This window comes from Echinops telfairi, unplaced genomic scaffold (assembly GCF_000313985.2).
Source record: "Echinops telfairi isolate 266 unplaced genomic scaffold, ASM31398v2 ScPeMD7_3;HRSCAF=10, whole genome shotgun sequence".
NCBI lineage: Eukaryota > Metazoa > Chordata > Mammalia > Afrosoricida > Tenrecidae > Echinops > Echinops telfairi.
The window spans coordinates 2,988,968-3,013,249 of record NW_022103899.1 but is presented as its reverse complement, the minus strand read 5'-3'; the positions used below and the strand labels follow the sequence as shown (position 1 = coordinate 3,013,249).

The window sequence follows — 24,282 nt, the reverse complement described above, 5'->3', positions numbered from 1 at the left end:
CCTTCCAGCCCCCCTGGGGGCCCGGAGCTAGCACGCCCACCCCCCGGGGGAGGGAGGAGGTCTGGCGACGCGCGGCGTGTGCGGAGCCCCGACGTGTGGGGCCTGGCGGCGGGAGAGGGAGGGTGGGCTCGGGACGGCCGGCCGGGCAGCCCCCGCGGGCCGTGGGAGTGCGGGCTGTGGTGCCCCCCCAGCGCTCCCCGCGTGCGGGCTCTCTCTCCTCCCACTGCGGGCTCCGTGACAGCCAGCGGCCGGTTGGCTGTCACGGCGGCCCTCGGTTGGCCCTTTCCTGCTTTATAGCGTGCAAACCTCGCCGCTCCAGGGCCAAGGGACAAGTTGGAGCTGTTGATCTGTTGCGCAATTGTTCTTTTCCCCAGAGCGTCTTTGTCTTTGGATTTAGCGTTTCAGACTTGCAGTTCCAAAATGTGTCAGGCAGGATATTCTGTTCTGTGCTGTCCAGGGTAAGAGCCGCGAGTGTAGATTAGAATTTCTATAGCTTTGGGGGTGCTATACAGTTCTCTGATTTCAACTATTTGTTCCCCTTGTGTGCTTTGTGTGTATATATATATTTCTCCTTTTCTATTTGAAAGTTTGCCTCAATTTCTAAGCATGTTGCCTTATTTATTTATTTTTTTGGCAAGGGCAGAGGGTGGGACACTTGTGTCTCAATGTTTTGCTCACAGTTCTGTAAATTGTCATAAAAAGAAAAAAGTTTCTATTTAAACTTCATGGGAATTTTTAAGGGCACGTGTATATTTACAGATTGTTTTTTTCCTTGTAATTGAAATAAATATTTGACTCAAAGAAAGGTGTTACTTGATAGGCTAGTCAATGTGTTATGTTTGTAAATATGATGTCTTAGGCTGATCCTGGGTGTCTAATGCAAGCTTATACGTTATTGACGATGTGTTGTTATTTAATTTGCTGTTCTTTGCTTTAAGGTGATTTGTCTTGAATGTCCCTCAATGATGACTGGGTGTGTATCCGACTGGTTCCCACCAGTATGAAAAAGTAAATTCCTCTTTCCGACTGAGATGCTGTTCAATTGTAATCTATTGGAATACTTCTTTGCTCCAAAGGATAGATGAGCTAATGGATTTTAGCTTTCCTAAATACAGGAATTATAGCCTAATACCCTCTCTTAATTTTAAAAATTCCTCCCTTTATTGTGAACATTCCATATACAAAACTGTACAAAGTGTATTGTATTGCTTTCTCGGTGGCTTTTTACAATTATGATGGATACAATTACTGCATTTCCATCCTTGTTATTAGGAGAGTGCATGTTTGAAGACTATGAAAAAAATGGAGTAACTTCCTAATTGGTTACATGTTTATTACTTTGACATAATTCATGTTCAGTGATTGTAGTCCCAAGAGATTTAAACTGAATTGAAAGTGGATTCTGACCATTTGTCAACGAAAACTCCAGCTGTGAAGCTATTGGGGGCATAGTCTTTCACTTTGTAGAGAGGAGGTGTTGATGAACAGGGCTTCCCAACCCATCCTAAGGGTGCCTTGGAGAGAGAAAGTTCTTTTGAAGATGAGGGATGAAGCTGATGTTGGATTAGACTGACAAAAAAATTTTTTTTAAGTCTAACATGAAGAGAAAAAGAAAATTGGTCTCTCCTGTCCTGAATGAATGTTAAGCAAAGAGCAACTTGGCTTTTGAGATATGTGAAAAAAATCTCTTGAGAGCGTCGAAGCAGCATGTGATATAAGCTATGTTCAGCCTACAGGTCTTGTTGAATCAAAAAATACCTTGGCCAATTTGAAGTCATCCTTTCTTGCTAACTAGAGTTCTTATAAACAATACTTGGAAAAAACACAGCTGTTTGTCTTTAGGGTTGCCAGGAAGAGTTGAAAGTCAAATATATTTTTCTTAGTATTTTATTTTTTATTGAAGATGAGTTGTTGAGTTATACTTCTTAAAGAAGGTTTTGCATGAGTTATCTTTAATTTCTGCTTGAACCTGGGTTAATGTTACAGTGCAAACTCTTGTGCGTAGAAAGAATTTGGCACAAAGATGATAATAGATAAAGTTATCATGGGGCACTTCCCTGTCTGCCAGGCAGTGTGGCAATTGTTTCACATTCATAATTTCACAGTAACCCCATGGGAATACTATTATCTTTGATTTCCAGGTGAAAAAGGAGCTAGAGAGAGGGAGAGGCCAGGATTCCTGCCTAAAGTGACTCAAACATTGAGTGACAGAGGCAGTGTTTAAACATGGGCAGTCTATCTCTGTTGGCTTTTAATCATTTCCGAACTGGACCATGCTTATTGCTACAGAAACAAACACACCGAATTGAGTCGGCAGCAACCCTATAGGACAGAATAGAACTGGCCCTGTGGGTTTCTGAAACTGTAAATCTTTATCAGAGTAGAAAGCCTCATCTTTTTCTCTAGGAGCAACTCGTGGTTTTGAACTGCTGACATTATAGTTAGCAGCCCAAGGCATAACCCACTATACTACCAGGACTCCTGCCTTGTTGTTAGGCACCGTCAAATTAATTCCAACCTAGGCTGTCATCATGATGGGAGCAGATCACCGGGTCATTGTTTCCCCCTGGAGCTTCTGGTGGGCTCGAACAACCGACCTTTTGGTAAGTAGCCGAGCGCTCAACCACAGTGTCACCATGGCTCCTTGATCCTTGGAGAGGGGATAAACCCAGAAAACCTGGTGGGAGAGGAGACAAGAATTAAAAAGATAAACGTCCTCACTTTTTCCAATTCCAAGGCATTTGGTAACTCTGCATGTGGTTGGGGGAGATGGACCTTGTTAGATACCTGAGAGTAAACACAACCCGTCAATGGAAGGACCACACGTGGCCCTTTTCAGGCAGACATAAAGGCCTAAATGGGTTCAGTTGAGAAGGGCACTGCCATTTCTTAATATAATAATAGTTGGGTTGTCTTTTGTTTGTTTGTTTTTTAATTTCTGGAATTTCAGCAATGCTTATGAAAATGCTTCACAGTTTTTAGGGCCCACTTTTCATTAAGTCTCCGTGGCAGGATATTGTGTGCATCGTGTTTGCCTTCTTAGTTGGTACACTCTCCTGTCCCGTTGGATCTTTTTATATTTTTATTTTAAAGTAGTCATCCGAGGTCAAGTAGGAGGTAAGAATACGATGAAGAGCAGGACAAACTAAACCAAACTCGTTGCCGTCAAGTTGATTGTGGCTCACGGCAGCCCTGTGTCTTCCAAAGAAGACTTTTTTTTTTGGGGGGGGGGCGCGTTGATTTTCTTTAATCGTTTTAATAGTTACAAAGTTACAAAAATTTACCTCCTATTCAATAAATTTCTTATTTAACATTCTAATCACCAGATTCTTTCCCTGAAGAAGACTTCTTGACTGTCATTATTGTGGCAGGAATCCTTGGGTCGTGTGCTTGGTTTCGCACTTGACAATTACCCCACCCTCACCCAGAAGCATCACAGAAGTATAGGCTGGCAGTCTGCTTCGGAAAGGAAGCAGTTCTACTCTGTACACAAGGGGTCAACTCACAACATCAAACTTTATGGATGGCCAGGTCTTTTCTTTTCCAGCACAGCTAGGTGGGGTCCCACGGTCAACCTATAGGTGAGTAGGCGAGCACAAACAGGGTTAACCAGGTCGAAGGGAAGTGGGTGGGATGGGAAGAATATACGTTGACTATAGCTAACAGAAACCTGTTGGCTCAGATGGACAACTAATCCCCTATTTGGGCACTTTGTGAATGGAAACCAGGGTGAGGACTAAAGCATGTCTAATTGAGGATAACCCAGGGCTTTGAAAACGGTACATATCAAAATTAAATGTATTTTATTTCGTAGTTTTTATTGCTAAACAACTTGTATTTGGTAGTATTGCTTTATTGGTCTAAGTATGCTTCGGAAGTTTTCAAATCCAATGGACGAGTTGCCTGGCTAAATCCAGGCTATTTAAATATTCATAAATGCCTCACCTCGCTGCTTCTGAAAGCTTATTGATACCTCTTACAAACTAGGGTGTAGGAGAACAGCGATACTAAATGCAGTATGTAACCTGTTCTTTTCATCGTTGGTGGTAGAAATGCATGTATAAGTTTGCTATGATATCGAGAATAGGGTTTATACTTTGATAATTTGATATCTAAGAGTTAGGGAAATTTTCACTGCCACCTGCTTTTTTTTTTAGATTATTTTATTGGGGGCTCTAACAATTCTTGTTACAATCCATACATCAGTTGTATCCGACATATTCGTACATATATTCCATTGTTCTTTTCTAGACATTTGCTTTCCATTGAGCCCTTGGAATCAGCTCCTCTTTTTTTATCCACCCCCCCCCAACTTGCTTCTTAACATAAGCTCTAGTAAACATTTAAATATTTACTAAAAGGGGTCTGTGGTTTAGAATACGACTTCTTCGCTTCATAGTAGTTACTTTTCTAGAAACAAAAGCAAAAATATGTTTAAGAATATCATTTATATTCCCATTTGGTATTAGAAATACAAGGGGGCTTCAGAAAGTTTGTGGAACTTTCATTTTAATGCTATTTTTCCACAAAGTGTTTGAAGCCCCCCTCATAAATGCATGCTATTACATTAGCCTCCCTTTCTTGTACACCCCTCGCCACCCACCCGCCACCGCACTGCAACAAAACACGAGACTTGGTATGACACTGTTAAAGAGAAGTCCTATCCCATCTAAATTTGGATTTGGTGTGTGCCAGCTATTGCCACAATAACCATTAATATGAAGAATATTGGTAGCTATAAGAGTGGGAAGCATAATTAAGTGAAATTTTCAAGGCACAGTATCTGTGCTTTGAAGTCTGATCTTTGAAAGCCAGCGTGTGTGTGTGTGTGTGCTTGTTTGCACACACACGGCAGTTCATTTGGCTCAAACTCCGGTTTGAATGGAGAAAAGATGCGTGGAGACAAATCCGGGCGTCAGAGGCTTTAGAGAACCAAGTCCACTTTAAAGGCCCTGTTGAGAAGTGGCTCCTCGGAGTCATCGCGGCCCACCAGCAAGCCTGCGCTGCGAAGGATCGAAGGATCGGCAGAGCGCCTTGGGCAGTGCTGAGGACGCCCTTCTTTCCACAGGCTGGGAAACCCAGACGTGCGGGTGGGAGTGCCGCCCAAGCCAAGCTCCCCTTTGCTTTTTCACGGCAGAGAAGAATCAGGAAAAGAAAAATATGAGATCACTTTAATGCCTCTTTCTGAGCTTATGGATTTTGTATTTTGTGTTACTTTGGGGTCAATTTCTTTAGTTGCCTTTAAACTCTTTATGGATACAAATTAGTATGAGACCATTTGTTCACCCCCCAAAAGAAACATACCTTGTGAGCAGTTACCCCCAACCTTCAGCCCAAGACAACTACCAATCTACTTTCTGTCTCTAGAGCTGCCTGTCCAGGACATTTTTTGGAAATGGCAACATGTTACCTCTTGTGACAGACAGGAGCCATCTTTCGCCTAACGTCCTGCTTTCCCACGTGGTCTATGTGGTGCAGTGATAGCCAGTGCTCCTTAGAAGCAAGGATGGCAAAACCTCGCCTCCTGTGCTTTAGACGCAACAGAGGGACCCATCCCTGGAGAGGGACAGTAAGCTTGTACAGCGGCGGGCCAGCAAAAGACGAAGGCCTGGCAAGATGGATGGGACACAGTGGCCAAAGCAATGGGCTCAGCTATCCCAGCAATGACGAGAATGGTGCCGGACCGGGCAGGGTTTTGTTCTGTTGTACGTAGGGGTGCTGTGAGATGGACCCCGTTAGATGTCACCTAACAGCGGCCACAGGAGCCTGTGCAGGACTTAGTACAATACAACCCGCAAAAGCCAGAACCCGTGCGAGACAGGAACTTGGGCGAGAAGGAAGATGCAAATCTTTCCCACCACAGTGAGCTGTAGAAAAGTGAACTGACTGGGCGCTGTCAAAGGCAGAGTACGTGGCAGGCCCGGAAAATGCAGGCAGCCCTGCACCTGCCTTTCCCTCTCACAGGCTTCAATGTAAGCTTTCGAAAAACCTGGTGGGGATGGTTTACCAGAATCCTGTTAAGGAAGTGCCTTTCTATTTGATCACTGACCTTCACAACTTTATGATTAACACCTAAACCTGTGCTTTAAGGTGCCGGGCGTATGCTTGAAATTCAATAAATACAACTTGAGCTCCTTAATCCCTTGTGGAGATAGGTTTGATAACTGTGTATTCCAAAGGCTTCTCCCAAAATGAGTCAGAATTTCCCCCGGCTTTTGTCAGGAATGTAGGTTGATCATCTGCAATCTAAAGTGCTCACGGAAGAGGCAGCGTGACAGAAGGTTCTACATAGGTGTGCATGACACTTGTTCCCCGTGACCAACCATGCTTTCAAAGGACGGAGGCCTGCAGGCTAGGAGAGGAGACTGCCCAGGGCTCTGCACTGACTTCCCCTTGACTTTTGACACACTCCCTGCATTCCCAGGGTTCATTTTTCGCCATTAAAAAGCAAAGGCAATAAGACCTGTTGCCATCCCTAACCCCCCCCCCCTTGCAGGCACAGTAGAACTGGCCCCATGGGGTTTTCAAGGCTCTCCTCTGTAAGGAGGCAGATTCCAGCGCTTTCTTCCTGGAACACAGAATGGGGTCAGACCACTGACCTTTTACTTAGCAGCAGAGCACCTCACCGTTGCACCCACCCAAATCTAACCAAACTGCCCTCCGCTCAGCTCCTCCCCATAGCAACCCCACAGGAAGACAGAACTGTCCCCTAAGGTTCCCAAGGCTGGTTTGTATGGAAGCAGACTCACACACCTTTTCCCCAGCTTTATAGGACAGCTTTGAGTTGGAATCGACTGCTTGGCAGGGAGTTTGGAAGAGGGACCGAGACGTGGTAGTGTAGGGAAGGGGTCTGAAAGCCACAGGTGAGCTACCAGCACAGTCAGAGAGCTGGTGGGCACTGGAGCCAGGTGTGTGTGTAGGTCTTCAGAGCCCTTGCTCAGGACGGTGATCTGTCTTAGAGACCCACCTGAGCCCTGCTTTGGAGGGTGAAAATGCAGAGTTGCAGTCTGGGATTCATACATTCACAGCGGGAATGAGCTGGCAGGGTCAGTTGGTTCTTATTTTCCCCGGAACATTTGATAGTTACAGATTCCTTTTAATGCAGCTGACATAGCTAATCCTAGACTAATTCAATAATAATGTCATCCTAGGAATTCTCCCAAAGGTGGAGGTGTATGTAAATGAGGCCCTCCACTCATTTTAAATGTCCAATTTTAAAAAGCATTCCTATACAGAACTGATCACAATGACGGACACGTCACTGCACCCCATACCCCACCCTGAGGGGGACCAACAACAGAAACGTGGGGGAAGGGAGGCAGCAGCCAGTGTAAGAGATGAAAATAATAATAATTTGTCATTTATCAAGGGATTACGAAGACAGGAGAGGGGGAGGGAGGGAGAAAAAGAGGGGCTGATGGCAAGGGCTCAAATAGAAAGTAAATGTTTTGAAAAGGATGATGGCAACATATGTACAAGTGTGCTTGATATGATTGATGTACGGATTGTTATAAGAGCTGTAGGAGCCCCCAATAAAATGATTTAAAAAAAAAAAAGTATTCTCACAATTGATAGGTCCTGTGCATCCCACCAGCTGCCTCTTGGGATGGCAGAATAGAGTTGGTTTTATATGGATACATTTGGTATTAATGAAAGGCTGAGGTTTCCAGCTCTTGAATTTAGGGATTACATCCTTAGCCTTCTCTGAGGAAACCACCAATCTCTTCTCATTGATCCTGATTAAATAAAGCCTTATCTCCCCAGAGAGATGTGGGTAGAAGTGACTCCCCTAGATAAAAGCTCATTCATCTCCCTTCCTTTTGCCCCTGCCTGATTGACTCTTGGAAGTCTGGGGCTTAGGGAGTACACAGCTCTTGCCCTGTGCTCTGGATTTTCCAAAGTTCACCTGATAACAGTACAATTGTGCTATAAAGCTTCCTGATGATTGCGTGTGCAGAAGATAAAAAATGGAGTCAGAGGAAACAATCAGTCTTGCGTTTCAGCTCCTGCTACCCACCTACTTCTTAAGTTGTGCGAGAACCAGCCCTCGGGTCTTAGAAGACTTCTAAATACAAACAGAACTGTTCATTTTATGGGGAAGAAGAGGGAACAGAAACGTGGCAGTTACTAAAAGCCTGCTCTATTGTACTGGACCCTAGCCATACCCCTTACTTGATCTTGACAGTCTGTAATCTCCTTTACCCCCAATTCACGGAGGTTAAATAACCCTACCAGAGCCATACTGCTGGCACGTGCAGAGCAGATAACCTTTAAATGTCTGTAAGCCCTATGTCCTCCCTCCCTTCTTCCTCTCCCTTCCTTCCTCCCTCCCTTTTCCCCTCCCTCCCTTTGAGCCTCCTTTCCTTCTTCCTTTCCCAGGGACTGTGAGCATTTTGCTAGGTGTGAAAGGAAGAGGGGCACCTTGCAAAATGACTACATGGGGCTCCTTGCCTCCAGGCAGAGAGGGCGCCTCGTGTGGAGGAGGGTTCCACCTTACAGGAGAGTTGGCATGCTGGCCCTGCCTTGCCTGTGGAACATCTTCATGCCCTGCGTCTTTATGACAGCCAGAATGCTCCCCACCCCGATATCATTCCAAACGCTCCCTGGTGGCAGTGCCAGCCCGGGGAACCACTGTGCTGCATTGATTCTTAGGGACAATTTGAAGCCAGGTATTACTGTGGGTCCTGGTCTTTGTGAGGAGGCCCATCATCTCCCCAGATGGCAGCTTGTTCACATCTTTTACTCCAGACTGACAGCGGATAACGAAAGACAGCGTGGAAATTGACGCAAGTGCTAGAAACCAGAGGGGCGAGCTCTATTTTGTGTACTCAAGTCAAGGGATCCAGGCCAATGCTCTTAACACTTACTGGGATGCAGTTGTCACTGGAATTTACCATTTCTCAGATATCCAGTTGGAAGGAATTGGGCATAAAAGTTAAGTTAATCTTTATTGTTGGTTTGGTTTTTAAATTTTTAGGGAGACAAAATTAAATAGCTACTTGCTATACCTCTATACCCCTCTACGCCTTCACAATCTTTCCTATTGGGTACTTTTTGACCAGGTCTCAAAACTAGGGTAAAAGAATAAAGGAAGCTGAAGAGGCTGAGATGCTATGGTGTAATAGCGTGACATTTTAGGGGAAAGGTGTAGAAAATAGAGTGAAAGTGAGATTGCCTACTTTCTCCCCCCCCCCCTTTTTTGAACATTAATTTAAAAGAAATAACTAATAATTTCTAAGAAAATCACTGTAATTCAGCATTTATATTGCTTGATTGCTGAAATATCCAGATGGCAAAATTCTTTAAAGGCTATGTAAGATATTGTCATGTTGCTGTCGTTCGGTGCCTTGAAGCCCATGTCAGCTTACAGTGATCTTACATGGAACGAAACCCTGCTTGCCTCGCCACCGACCTGAAAACTGTTGAAGTTTGAGCCCACTGTCGCAGCCACGTGCCAGTCCATCTCCTGAGGTTCTTCCTCCTTTCCCCTACCCCTCCTCTTTACCAAGCACAACGTCCTGCTTCAGGGACTGGTCTCTCCTGACAACGTGACCAAAGTACGTGCGATGAAGTCTTCCTCTTCATCTCCAAGGAGCACTCTGATTGTACTTCTTCCAAGGCAGATGTGTTTGTTCGCCTGGGAGTTCTTGGTTGCTTTCAATATTCTTCACTGACATCATCATTCAAATGCTTTTGTTTTTAAAAAAAATCATTTTTGGGAGGGCTCGTACAATTCTTATCACAATCCATCCATCCATTGTGTCAAGCACATTTGTACACTTGTTGCCATCACCTTTTTAAAACATTTTCTTTCTACTTGAGGCCTTGGTACCAGCTTCTCGTTTTTTCCCTCCCTCCCTCCTTCACGAACCCTTGATAATTTAGAAATCATTATTATTTTTTCATATCTTACACTGACCGATGTCTCCCTTCACCCACTTTTCTGTTGTCCATCCCCCTGCGAGGGGGTTATGTGTAGATCATTGTGATCAGTTCCCCCTTTCTCCCCCCACCAACCCCTTACCCTCCCGGATTCACCACTCTCACCACTGGTCCTAAGGGGTTCATCTGTCCTGGGGTCCCTGTGTTCCTAGTTCTTATCTGTACCAGTGTACATCCTCTGGTCTAGCTGGATTTGTAAGGTAGAATTGGGATCATGATAGTGGGTGGGGGGGAAGCATTTAGGAACTAGAGGAAAGTTGTGTGTTTCATCGTTGCCACACTGCACCTGACTGACTCATCTCCTCCCCGAGACCCTTCTATAAGGGATGTCCAGTTGTCTACAGATGGATTTTGGGTCTCCACTCCACACTCCCCTTGATTCACAGTGATATGATTTTTTGTTCTTTGATGCCTGATACCTGATCCTATCGACACCTCGTGATCACACAGGCTGGTGTGCTTCTTCCATGTTATTCAAGTGTTATCAATCCTCCTCTAGTCTTCCGTATTCATTGTCTAACTTTTACACGCATATGAGGTGATTGAAATCACCTTGGCTTGGGTCTGGCGCATCATAGTCCTCAAGGTGATATTCTTGCTCTGCAACACTTTCAGGAGAACTTGTGAGGCACATTTGCTCAATGCAGTGCATCAGATGATTTCCTGACGGCTGCTTCCCTGGGCATTGATGGTATATCCAAGTAATATTAAATCTTTGACAATGCCGTTCTTTTATAGTTATCGTAAGTTGCTGTTGGTCCAGTTGTGGGTATATCCGTTCCCTTTACACTGAGTAAAGGCTGCAGTCTTTGATCTCCATCAGTAAGGGCTTCAAGTCCTCTTCACTTTCAGCGAGCACGGTTGTGTGTGATCTACATATCAGGTGGTCAGTGAGCCTCTCTCCAGGCCTGCTGCCATGTTCTTCTGCATGTAGCTCAGATTCTCAGGTTATTTGCTAGCATAGAGACGCAATAAATGGTGGAAGGATGTAACCCTGACACACACCTTTCCTGTTTTTAAACTGCGCAGTCTTCCGTATCTGTGTACAGGTTCCACATGAGCACAATGAAGTTTTCTGCAAGTGCTCCTCGTGTTTTCCATGACTTGTTATTATCTGCACATCTTGAATGCCTTTGCATAGTAATAGAACACAGGTAAATATCTAGTCATCTGTGCTTTAAGCCAAGGTACATCTGACATCAGCAATGATATGCCTTGTTCTGAATCTGATTTGAATTTCTGGAAGCTCCCTGCTAATGTACTGCTGCAACTATTTTACCTTACTCTTTTAACAGTTCGATTTTGCTAACCTGAAGTTGGACATGTATTTGGAGTCCTTAAGAGAAAATAATTGTCTTTTATCTTTGGTCTTTTATCTATAGTCTAGTACCCAAAGATTAATTTTTAAGTATTGTTACTGTGAGTGAGGTTAAATAATTTTCTTATGAGTAGTTGAAGCATAAGTGATGTAAAACATTATGTATTTTTTTATATTTAAGTAATTAGACCTCTTTAACCCCACTCACCTTAGATAACAATGACGATTTTGAACTCTGAGCCTATATACTCTGCGCTTATTCATCCAGCAAATATTTATTAGGTATTGATCTAAGACAGGGAGCTTTTAAGATAGAAGGTTGCTGTGATCTCCAGCAGCACAAGGGCCGTTCTCCTTGAAGGACAGTTATTTTTCAGGTTTGCTTCCCCCTCATGAGCCAGTTCTTCAGTTCTTTTAGGGCATGTTTCGTGGTGCCATCGTGACTGTTAGCCATCAGGTCAGCAGGTCGAAACCACCAGCTGCTCAGAGGGAGAACGATGAGACTTTCTCCATTATACAGGGCAGTTCTACCCTGAGCTGTGGGTCACTGGGAGTCAGAATCGACTCAGTGGCAGTGAGTCTGTGCTTTGCCTTCACTCCTGCCTCTGCTGCAGATGCGATTCCTCTGGGCCTCGAGGTTCCCAAACTTACTTGGCCTACTACCTCCTCTCCAGGAAAAGCCAACAACTCAGTGCCTACCTGGCTTTTGAAAACGTTGGTGAAGTATAGATACCTGCCTTTGCAGCTCCCTGGGGTGTCACCTCGTTAGGGAAGCTGCTCAGTGGTTGTGATTCGCCCTCAAGGTAGACGCCCATGCATTGTGCTAGGTTGCCAGGTCTTTTCTCCAGCAGAATCACCGAGTGATCCGAACTGCTGACCTTGTGGTTAGTAGCTGAATACGTAACCATTGAGCCACCTGGACTGCTTCTCCAAGAGGGAAAGTGCTACAGTTTATAATTTTTGTAAGACTGTTGCTTGCTTTCTAACCCAAACCCATTGCTTTAGTTGATTCTGGTTCGGAGCCTGGGCTCCCAAGGTTCCTGCTTACCTGGCAGGGGCTCAGTCCCGGTGAGGATGCGTTCTCGTCTTCTCCAGGGAGTTTGGTGTTTAAGAGAGAAGGTGCCTCAGAAGATGGGCCTCGTGATTTGCTGCCAGAAGGTCACAGCCTTGAAGACCCTGTGGAGCAAGCAGATGCCCTCTGCACACCTGGGGCTTCGGCGGGTTGGAATCAACCACCATCAGTGTGTGTGTGTGTGTGTGTGTGTGTGTGTGTGTGTGAGGAAAGGGCACTATGGCGGGGTATGCAGAAGGCATCCTGGAGGAAGCGGCCCTTTAATGGCCGGATTGGGGTTGGAAGCCCAAGGAACGGGGAGCCGTGTGTGAGCTGCCTTGTTGCCGTGCTCTGGGTCAATAGCACTGAAAGGTGGACTTGGAGCTGGTCCCAGAGGACCTTAGTGCCCGCTCACTCAAAGTGTTTCAAGTTAAACAACCCCACCCACTACCGCTGAGCCGATCCTGACTCTTAGTGACCTAGGACAGAGTAGAACTTGAGATTTTCTAAGACAATTCATCTTTCACTTGGAGCGGGCAGTGGGTTTCAGCCTCCCACCCTGTGGTGAGTAGCCCAGCACCAGCAGGGCTCCTGAAGGTGACAGGGCCTCTGGAAGCCACGGGAGGTTTGGGAAAGGGAAATGCCAGGCGCTGTAGGAAATCCTTGCAGGATGAAGGGGAAGAGGGTTAAGCTAGTGTGGCAGGGAGGTGAGGAGGGGGCTCCTGCTGTGTGGGGAGGCATTAGTCTTACGAATAGTGGCTTGATCATTGGCAGATTATTTATTTTCATTTTATTGAAAGATCATTTTATTGGGCTCTTACAGCTCTTTCTTTCCTTTGGTCTCCTGTGAGCTTTGCTTTCTAATGAGATGGGGGTGCAGGTGGGGGGGCATCTTATGGTGCTGCCAGTGGCAGCTGCCATCTCTCCCCAGTTCCCGAGTGCCAGGGCTTGGCCAAACGCTCTTGTCCCACACAGTGCTTACTCTGGGCTGTGAAGGGAGGCGCAGGGCACTGTTTGCTGGTGAAGAACGGCCACCCGGTGAAGTTAAGCTGGTCGCTTGTCAGGGAGGCGGTCTCCGTCCGTTTCATTATCTTTGCAATGTGAGGAGCAAACTCATGTCACAGGTTGCTGGAATTAAATTTTATCAAGAACAGTACACAGTCAACAAAAGATGGCTGTTGCCATTACTGTCATAGTTATAGCTCTTCTTTTTCAGAAGGATGTGTGGATGTGTGGGGAGCTAGGATATCTATGGCCTACTTGAAAGGAAAAAAAACCCCCACCTTGAATTGCAGCTGCACATTCATGCCTGGTTTTGCTCCTGGCTGTAAACTTCACATGCCTTCTCTGTGGCCTTCTCTGTGCATGTCCCTGGCCTTTCGTGAGGGTTTGATGGTCATCAAGACTGTAGCTACCTATGGCAGAAAGCTGACCTGCAGCGGGGCCATGAAAGTCCCGCGCCACCTGCCTCCCCTGTGAGCCGTCTGACCTGTGCACTAGAGTCCCTGGAACTGCCAATTATTGAACCACCCCATCGAGCTCTTGCCAGACCCCCGACACGTGGGCCAGTGTCTCCCTCAGGGGCCATGAGCCAGCAAAGGGATGGTATTGGGACAGCAGGAGCTTGAGGAGAGGGAGTGTGGCCATGGAAGGTAAACCCCAAGCGTGAATGGAGTTGGCCTCGAATGGCCTTGCCTTTTCCCCATGTTAGTCTCTAAAGGCTCCCACGGACTCCTTTTGTGGTGACTGCACTTGGAAAACGTGGCCTTCAGAGGTAGAGTGATGAAGGGAACGGAAGCCTTCTGTGACCCTTCAGGGGATGACGTGGTTGAATGAGTTCGCGTCTACTCCCCTTTGACATTGCCCTGCATGTGGTGTTGCAGGCATCGACACGTGGTGCCGTTTGTCGCATAGTCAGCGGACCCAAACCAAATCAGGCTCGACTCTAGCAACCCTATAGGACAGCGTAGAACTGCTCCTGTGCGGTTCTGTCCACAGGAATAGAAAGTCCTGTACTGGCAGCTGGTGGTTTCGAACTGCCGACCTTGCAGACCACAGCCCAACAGGTAACCACTGTGCCACCAGGGCTCGCATCATTCGACTCACAAGCTTAAAAATGTTAAATTCTCCGTCACCCTGTCTCTTGTCACAGCTACACTTCCCATACTGTAGTTAGTAGCCATTTATGGCTCTTGACTACTTGAAATAGGACTAGTGTGGTTGAGAAATGGAATTTTTTATTTTAATGAGTTTTGACTTAAGTTTAAAAATCGAACAGGTTAAAATATTCCTCTGATAAATATAATTTTATTATTTGGATAGGACTAAACTTCACGTTATCAAATTGTATAATATACTATTGTACTGTATGTTTAATGCATTTGTCAATTCTAATATCTTACTAATTTTTATGTTGATTGCATGTTAAAATCATAATCTTTTGGCTATATTAGGTTAAGTAAATGTCTTATTAAAATAAATGTCAGCTGTCCTTTTTTCCCCCAAAATGAGACTAATTAAAATTACTAAATGTGGCTCACATTATGTTTCTATTGGAGAGTTCTCTTTTAGAGTATCTGTGTGTTCAGTTCGCTGAAAATTTGTCAATTAAAAAAAATGTATTTCCAGACTCATACTTTAAACTTCATAGAATCAGAGACAGATCACTTTAGGGGTCACCTCACCTAACCTCAAGCTTTTGCAGATGAAGAAACGGAGGTAAAAGTTACTGCAAAACAGTGTGACCTCAAATGGGGAGTTGATATCAGGAGCTCAAGTGGGAAGAGAATGCTTTGAAAATGATGATGGCCGCATATGTGCAAATGTGCTTGACACACTGGATGAATGTATGGATTGTGATAGGAGATGTAAGAGTCCCCCAATAAAAGTATTTTAAAAAAACCAATATGACCTCCACCAATGTTCTTCACCGTCTGTCATTTTGGACCCTGCATTTGCCTGGCACTGGGGATGCAGGGGGCAACAGGGACTAACGAGCTCAAACTTCCACTGCATTCAGATGGAAGAAAATGCCTTTAACGAGAAATTGCTCTCAGGTGGAAAGAAAAGAGTGTTGGTGCTCAGTGTATGACATGCATGAGCGTTAGTTACGAGAGGGTGCCCACATGAGTCTCTTCCAAACAAAACATGTTTCAACATGTCCCTGCAATCAGTGGATGGCTGCAGATAGGTTCTCTCAGTGAGACAAAGAGTCCGATTCAGTGTGGCCTTGAGGGAATCTGTGGGGCCAGTGACTTTCGGGGCAGAGCAGTCAGCCAGCTCAGAAGTTTATCGGGACTGCCTTTGGCATCCCAAAGGGATAATCCTGATAATTTTTCTCAAAGGACACAGACCATCATGGGGACATGAAATTTGTAGAACATGTTCCCCAAACTCAAAAAACATTGAGAAGGATCATGATTTCAGTCCCTCCTTCAACAATGCCAGAACTGCTGGTTCGGCCTGGGGTAAGCCAGAGAGTAGAGACTTCTGCAGGGAAGAGTTAGGAAGCCGGAAGGAGGCCCTGCATTCACGAGCGGGTAGGCAGGCATAGACATAGACATGGGGGGGATGTTGAGAAACAGTGGCTGCACATTTTGATGTTTTAGGTTAATAAAGGTTTCTGTGATTGCAATGCTTTTTTTATTTTTTAACTTATCCTTGTATTTTTGTTGGGCAGTGAAATAATACTTTCATGGGAAATCGTAATAAGGAAAAATACTCCCACGCTCTGTGTGCGCATTTACTTTGGAAAACTCGATACAGCTGGCTTTCATATTTTAAGAAGTCCTTTACTCAAAGGCAGATGTTTTAAACCAGCCCCACAGCATTTGTCTTTGAGGATAACACAGAGAAATTGATTCCGTGTGTTTATTATTTAGGTAGGTCGTCTGGTAACATTCAAGCCTGTTTGGGGTATTATTTTCATATTAGTGCAGCAAAACTGATTTTAAAAAGAAGCACACCAACAATGCCAGTGAACACCCAAACTTTTATTTATTTTGTGAAGGTTTGGGGTGGGGTGGGGTGGGTGCAGCATTAGGATTAGCCTGACTGCGTTTACTTTTTCTTTTAAACGTTTACCTTGTGCATTAGCGATAGTGAGCTTGTTGACTCTGTCTGTTGTGCTTAAGTGCTCACCTCTTGAGCCCTCCTTGCCCCGCCAGTGTTGTGCCAGTTCCTCATGCGAGGCCTGAAGGCACAAACCAAGGGGAGGCTGGCTAGTTGAAGCTGGGTGTGGTCCGGTTAAAGAAATCCTGTGTGCTGAACAACTGGTGCTTGTGGATGTGAAGTTTATTTTCTTTCTTAGCTTTCCACTGTACAGTTAAAAGATACTGAGAGGGGCCCGATATTGAAAGACTTTCTGGACATAATAGACAAGACTTGGTACAAACAGTATGTGTTTATTGAGCGGGCGCCAGAGCCTTTTTAATTTTGCCGAAACAGTGCCAAGGGAAGAAGCTAACCTCCCAAATCAAACCAAAAACACATTCAACCTAACATCACACCAGTATAGTGTTCCCACAGTTCCCTACTATGGTGGCTCGGTGCTGAGATGCCAAATGTCGTTTCTGGGAAAGGAGCGTGGCAACGCCACTCTCTGCTCGGGGTCCATGCATGCTGACTGTTTAATGGCTCACTGCAAAACAAATTCTGACTGCTAGTTCTACATTTTGCTCTTTAATTTTTAATTTTGGTAAAAGTGAAGATTCCCCTTCAGTTTACTTTCAGCGAGACAAAACAGATCCTACTGTAGGTCTTCGCAAAAGCAAAGTATACCATAAAGTGAACTTTTGGAAAGCTGGGATATCTGTATGTGGCAGGGGTTCTCAACCTGTGGGTTGCGACCCCTTTGGGGTCGCCTAATACATCCTGCATATCAGATATTTACATTACAATTCATAACATTTGCAAACTTACAGTGATGAAGTAGCAACTAAAATAATTTTATGGTTGGAGATCACCACAACATGAGGAACTGTATTAAAGGGTTGTGGCATTAGGAAGGTTGAGAACCACTGGCCTATGGGATCCCATTGACAGCAGCAATTAGAACTACCGGAAGGAACCACTCAGGCGAGGAGCTGGGGAATGGTTGCACAGCTTAAAAATGTCATCAGTATAACGGAGTTGTGGGAACAAGTGATCCAAAATCAATGGCGAGCAGGGTTTGGGAGGCCTGCTAGGGCTTGATCAAGGTCAATGTAACCAAGAGGAATTACGGAAACCCAAATGAAGACTGAGCATGATAGTGGGACAAGAGAAAAGTAAAAGGAAATAGAGGCAAGAACTAGGAGGCAAAGGACATTTATAGAGATCTAAATATAAGAATGTACATATGTAAGTATATTTATAAATGATGATGCGGAAATAGATCTATGTGCAGATATTTATAGGTTTAGTATTAAGGTAACACAGGCATTGGAGGCATTGGGTCTCCACTCAAGTACTCCCTCAATGCAAGAACACTGTGTTCTATTAAACTGGCTTTTCATGATGCTCACCTTCCCCACACAATCGCTGAAGACAAAGCATAAGCAAATGTGGTGAAGAAAGCTGATGGTGCCCAGCTATCAAAAGATATAGCATCTGGGGTCTTAAAGGTTTGAAGATAAACAAGCAGCCACCCAGCTGAGAAGCAACAAAGCCCACATGGAAGAATCACATCAGCCTGTGTGATCACAAGATGTCGAAGGGATCAGGTATCAGGCATCAAAGAACAAAAAATTATACCATTGTGAATGAGGGGGAGCGTGTAGTGGAGACCCAAAGCCCATCTGTAGGCAACTGGACATCCCCTTACAGAAGGGTCATGGGGAGGAGATGAGCCAGTCAGGGTGCAGTATAGCACCAATGAAACATACAACTTTCCTCTAGTTCTTTAATGCCCCTCCCCCCCACTATCATGATCCCAATTCTACCTTACAAATCCAGCTAGACCAGAGAATGTACACTGGTACAGATAAGAGCTGGAAACACAGGGAATCCAGGACAGATGATCCCCTCAGGACCAGTGCTGGGAGTAGCGATACCAGGAGGGTAAGGGTAATGTGGGGTAGAAAGGGGGAACTAATCACAAAGATCTACATATAACCCCCTCTCTGGGGGACAGACAACAGAAAAGTGGGTGAAGGGAGATATCGGACAGTGTAAGACATGAAAAAATAATAATAATTTATAAATTATCAAGGGTTTGTGAGGGAGGGGTTTGGGGAAGGAGGGGAAAAAATGAGCTGATACCCAGGGCTCAAGAAGAAAGCAAATGTTATGAGAATAATGATGGCAACAAATGTACAAATGTGCTTGACACAATGGATGGATGGATGGATTGTGATAAGAGTTGTATGAGCCCCCAATAAAATGATTAAATATGTGTATATATATACATATATATATATATATATATTCTCAACAAAATAATATTTTAAAAATAGAGAATAGTGTTTGCGAAAATCTCCCCTTCCCCCAAAAAATGCATTAAGTGAGCGTAGATCTGTTATTGTTTGTGTTCTGTACGCCTCTACAGCCTTCTGCTTTTAATGACTCAGTTGGGCTAGATCTTTGCAAACCAGGTTTGACCCTAGTTTTTGTCGTTGTTCGAATGTTCATACCACATGTCACCTTCTTTGAGGTCTTTCTGTGCAGTGTTAGTGAGACTTCACCCATTCTGTCTTGCTCTTAAATGATTCTTCTCATGATGGGGTCTCAGAACTGATTAAGAGATGTCCCATAGTTATCTTTGTGGCCACTAGATGGCCTCTTGTTTATCTTCAAACCTTTAAGACCCCCGATGCTATATCTTTTGATAGCCAGGTACCACCAGCTTTCTTCACCACATTTACTTATGCACTCATTTGTCTTCAGCGATCGTGTTGGGAAGGTGAGCATCATGGAATGCCAGTTTAATAGAACAAAGTATTCTTGCATCGAGGGAGTAGTTGGAAGATACTCTTTTGATTGATCCTTTCTGTCTGGATTATAGTAATAAATCTGAAGATTCGTCCCCAATTAAAATTCATTCCATAAAGTCTTTTTCATTAGCTGTGATCTTGCTTAAAAGACTGATGAGAGTGTCAGCTCTTTGACCTAAGAGATCTTCCTACAACAGCTTTGGCACACATTGAGCCAAAAGCTTGCTGAAGCCAAGATGTTCACCTGAAATTGAAAATACCAACCCATGTGAGATGGCAGCTTCAGTAGCTACTGTACCAATGGTGCTTCAGTGGTCTTTGTCCACCAGTCTGTGGGTTTCAGCCATCGTTTCTTCATTCCTCAAGGCTGATGGTCGTCCCTCTCTTGGTTATCTTCGACGTCATCCTGACCTTCCTGGAAAACTTGATCTCTCTCTCTCAAAATTGTTCTTTATGTGGGGAAGCATTCTTGTCGATTCAAGTTGCAAAGCTTCAATGATTGGGAAGATACCCACTTTTGTTGACCTCAAAATCTTTTTAATCCAATGGCACAAAAAGGTGTCCTTTTTTAAAAGATACTCTAACAAGGCCAAGACAAGTATAATGCTGAGCTGCCCACTGGCCGCAGAGTCACATGGGAACATACTCTGTTGGGAGTAAAACTGTGCAGGCGTGAACTGGAACCCTAAGAGCAATACTTTTTTATTTTAACAATCCCTGTTATTACGTGGGTGGGAGAATGGTGTGGCTTCCTAGAAACCCCCGGAGACAGCCATCCCTATCTGACAGGGTCACTAGAAGTTAGCATCTACTCTTTGGCAGTGAGGGTTTTTTGTTTTGATTTTTCAGGGGGGGGGTTTTGTTTTGATTTTTTATGGACAGATAGACTGGTTTTTTTGTTTTTTGTGGACAGATAGATAAATGATCAATTTAGGGCAATAGGTACATTAATAATCTGTCTTGACCAGTACCTTTCTAAATACCACCATAATAGAAAAACAAAATTTTAGGCCTTAGTAGATTATTTTAACACAACCTTTGGAATCCTCAGTTATATGGATAGGATATACATTTACAAAGAAAAACTAAATGTTTTAGCCTCACCCTCTCTCTATGCATATATAATATAAACATACGAATGAGCCCTACAGGTGCAGTGATTAAAGAAAACCGTCTGTGGTCAAACCCGCCCTCCACTCTACAGGAGAAAGGTGTGGCAGTCTGTAAAGGTTCACCACCGTGGAAACCCTATGGGGCAGTGCTGCTCTGTTCTCTGCGGAGTAGATGAGTCAGAACTCACTGGGCATCAGTGGGTTTTTGGCCTCTAAATATACGTACTTAAAATTCATCACCACCGCCATGAGCACACAAGGTCTGTGAGTAGCCTAACAAACAACATATTGTACTTAACTGAGCCCCCAATTCTGCACAACTGTCCTGATCCCATTTTTTGTTTGTTTGTTTTTTAAAGCTAATCATAGATGGTTAAGTCTGAAAATGCCTTGAAGAATGAACTAAAATAAATCTCTTTCATAAATGCAGTATACTAAGTTTGAAGTGGGTAAAGGTCCACTCAGGGAGTTGACGGAAGTGGCTGTGTGGAACCCCTGGGGTGGAAACACATCCCCTTCATTGGGAAGGGTACGCCGGAAGGAGGAGGAGCCTTGGAAATTGGTCAGGATTGCTTAATAGCAAAATATGTAACTGAGAGCCACCTGGCTAGCCTACAACCCATTAATTTCCAGTTAGATGATTTAAGTATATTAGATAAAATAGGTGAGGTAGTTACATTCATTACTCCTTCTGCAGGTCCTGTTGGTTGCGGGGTGGGGGGGGTGGGGGTGGAGGTATCTCTCTTTTCCTGTGGGATCATTGTAAACACCTAGCCTTAGAGGTGAGACATTCCTTTCAGCACAGCAGCCAGAGCTGAGCACCTGCCTGGGCTATTCAGAAGCGGAGAAGAGTCTAGGAGGAGCATAACGTACAGCACGCTTGTCAAACGGAATCATCACCCTTGCATCCCTCCACTGAGGTCTAGCAGCAGCATTCTGCACAAAGAGAGCCCCCACCCCCACCCCAAACAAACAAACAAACAAAATGATTCGATTGGAAACCAGCTATAAAACCTCATGGAAAGGTCACAGTAATGTACTTTTTGTATCCAATGGAGCCCTGTACTGATCAGCGCTGTAGGGTCCATGGGTAAGGCTTGCCAACGAAATTCTCATAGGACAGTCCTCGCTAACCTGGAAGAATGAGTTGGTGCATTGCTGTGATAGGAAAAATGAAAGCTAAAAGTTCCTTGGTGCAATTTTCTTGGCCTTTTTCTCACTAATGCAGTTTTCAATTTTCTTAAAATTTCTTCCTGATAAGCACCCACAATGTCTTTGAGAAAATCTATTCAGATTACCTTTGGGGATCCCCGCAAACACTTGCCATCACCTTATGAGCTGACCTGCCTGCCTTGAATCCAACTAGTCTAGCAGATCCCCTCAGATGGGGCCTTTTGTAGACAGGTACCCTGACAAGACCAAGACAGGTGTGTGCCGAAGGAACGTCTCCACAGCCATCAAATGATCGCAGAGGCTTGTTTCAACGTTGTATAAGTGTGAACCTGGACCCTCAGTGGCAATACTTTTTTTAAACTTATTTTATTGGGGCTCATACAACTCTTATCACAATCCATACATACATCCATGTGTCAAGCACATATGCACATCTGTTGCCCTCATCATTCTCAAAACATTTGCCTTCCACTTTAGCCCTTAATATCAGTTGCTCATTTCACCCCTCCCTCATGAACCCTTCATAATCCATAACTTATTATAGTTTTGTCATAAGTTACACTGTCCAACGTCTCCCCCTGCCCTCTTCTCTGCTGTCTCACCCCCAGGGAGAAGGCAATACTTAGATTCTTGTAATCAGTTCCCCCTTTCTACCCCACATTCCCTTCACCCTCCAGGCATCGCCCCTCTCACCACTGGTCCTGAAGGAGTCATCTGTCCTGGATTCCCTGTGCTTTCAGTTGCTATCTGTACCAATGTACCTCCTCTGGTCTAGCCAGATTTGCCAGGCAGAATTGGGATCATGATGGTGGTGGGGAGGAAGCATTTAAGAACTAGAGGAAAGTTATATGTTTCATCGTTGCTGCCCTGAACCCTGATTGGCTTGTCTTCTCCCCACAACCCTTCAGCAAGGGGGTGTCCAGTTGCCTACCGATGGGCTTTGAGTCTCCACTCTGCACTCACCCACCTTTACAATGATATTTTTTTGTTCTTTGATGCTTGATACCTGATCCGTTCGACAGCTCGTGATCACACAGGCTGATATCTTCTTCCATGTGGGCTTTGTTGCTTCTGAGCTAGATGGCCGCTTGTTTATCTTCAAGCCTTTAAGACCCCAGACGCTATATCTTTTGATAGCTGGACACCATCAGCTTTCTTCACCACATTTGCTTATGCACACGTTCATCTTCAGTGATCTTATCAGGAAGGTGGGCACCCACTGATTTTTAGTTCTTTGATGTCTGGTAACTGGTCCCTTCTGCACCTCATGGTCAGACAAGCTGGTGTGCTTCTTCCATGTGGGCTTTGATGCTTCTGAGCTAGATGGCCGCTTGTTTATCTTCAAGCCTTTAAGACTCCAGACGCTATATCTTTTGGTAGCTGGGCCCCATCAACTTTCTTCACCACATTTGCTTATGTTCACATTTTTCTTCAGCAATCGTGTTGGGGAGGTGTGCATCCTGGAAAGTAGCAATACTTTTTGACCTACCTGTGTATATGCTTCTTAAGAAAATAAATAATCCACGTCACTGCTCTGTTCACTTTCCAATTTTGCTGTAGCTTTGCATCATGCCCCGCAGTTTATAGACCAGCAGACAGCAAGAGTTCCAGTAAACTGGCTGGATCGTATTTCTTAAATTGAGTCACTGCTGAGAAACATGTCTATAAACAGGAAGCAGCTCGTGAAAATGTCTGTGCATAGTAACACGCTAGAATACAAGGAAGTGGAACCACGTTCTAGTCGGAAGATGGAAAGGGTCGCAGGGTGGTTGAGCAACCTAAGGCACGGGCAACTTGTGGTCCAGGGTCTTCACTCTTCACATAACTCTCACGTTGTTCTGAGTGTTTAAGAACTGGCTCGGTTTTGTTTTTAATATACTAGTTACTGGAGATGGAAAAGACAAACCTTTGTAAGATTTCTCTTGAAAGAAAACTTGGATTAATGGTGACTCAAAAACAAGCAAACTCACTGCCATCAGGTTGATTTTGACTCAAACCAACCCTGTAGGGTCGGGCAGAACTGCCCCTGTGGGTTTCTGAGACAGTAAATCTTTATGGGACGAGAAAACCCTGTCTTTCTCCCCAAATGGTGACTAGCACTACTCATAAGGAACCCTGCTGTCCCCGTGGGATAAGCGAAGGGCTGCTAACCATGAGGTCAGCAGTTCAAACTCACTAGCCACTCCACAAAGTAATGGGTTGGTTTTTCATTATTGTTTTGGGTGGGCTTTTGTTTGTCCATTTTTTAGTATCTATTATAGGAGTCTCTGTTGATACAAACAGCAGGTTGCTAGACGAGTTATTTGCACAGAAGTAGAGTCACAACATTTAGACTTGGCTTAGATGATTGAGCTCCTGTTAGGTCATGGGGATGGTGTCGGACCTCCATTAACTTCATGATGGGAAAGCGAATCAAAGTTTACACTTCTCAATTCTCCTACCAACCATCCCCTCCCGTGGCACCCTCTAGCCTCTCTGCTGCGCCTGCTTAGTCATTGCAGGGCCCACTCTGAACTCAGACTGTGCTTTGGGGCCTTAGGAAGGGAGTTAACACGCCCAGAAGCACTCCGGCTACAGTTCTTTGGTTAGGACCGCGTCTTCTCTGCTGTGCCCACAGTCAGACCTCTTTGGCCCGTAGTTCTTTGGCCTGCCCACTGCTCTGCTAAGGTGATGTTACAAAACTATTTTAGCTCTGCCAATTAAGGGCTCAGAGACACCCCACTCTGCCATAGGCCTCAGCCCCAACGCACTCAGTTCTGGCTCGAAGGGTTAGCG

General features: G+C 44.8%; 1 protein-coding gene across 2 annotated transcripts in view; it reads left to right on the top strand.

The window, feature by feature from the left end:
- The first annotated feature begins 383 nt into the window (after nt 1-383).
- The window catches only part of NFE2L2 (NFE2 like bZIP transcription factor 2), a 38,292-nt gene continuing 14,393 nt past the window's right edge, over nt 384-24,282 (top strand). Inside the window, exon 1 of one of the 2 annotated variants that reach the window (XM_004701450.2) lies at nt 384-458. Coding sequence is in view for 1 of the 2 variants with exons in the window: in XM_045296411.1 (XP_045152346.1) it covers nt 2,532-2,603 (72 nt within the window). In the remaining variant the exon portion in view is untranslated. Of the gene's footprint in view, nt 459-2,481; nt 2,604-24,282 lie in introns of those variants that run through there. The other variant, XM_045296411.1, reaches the window with a different exon arrangement.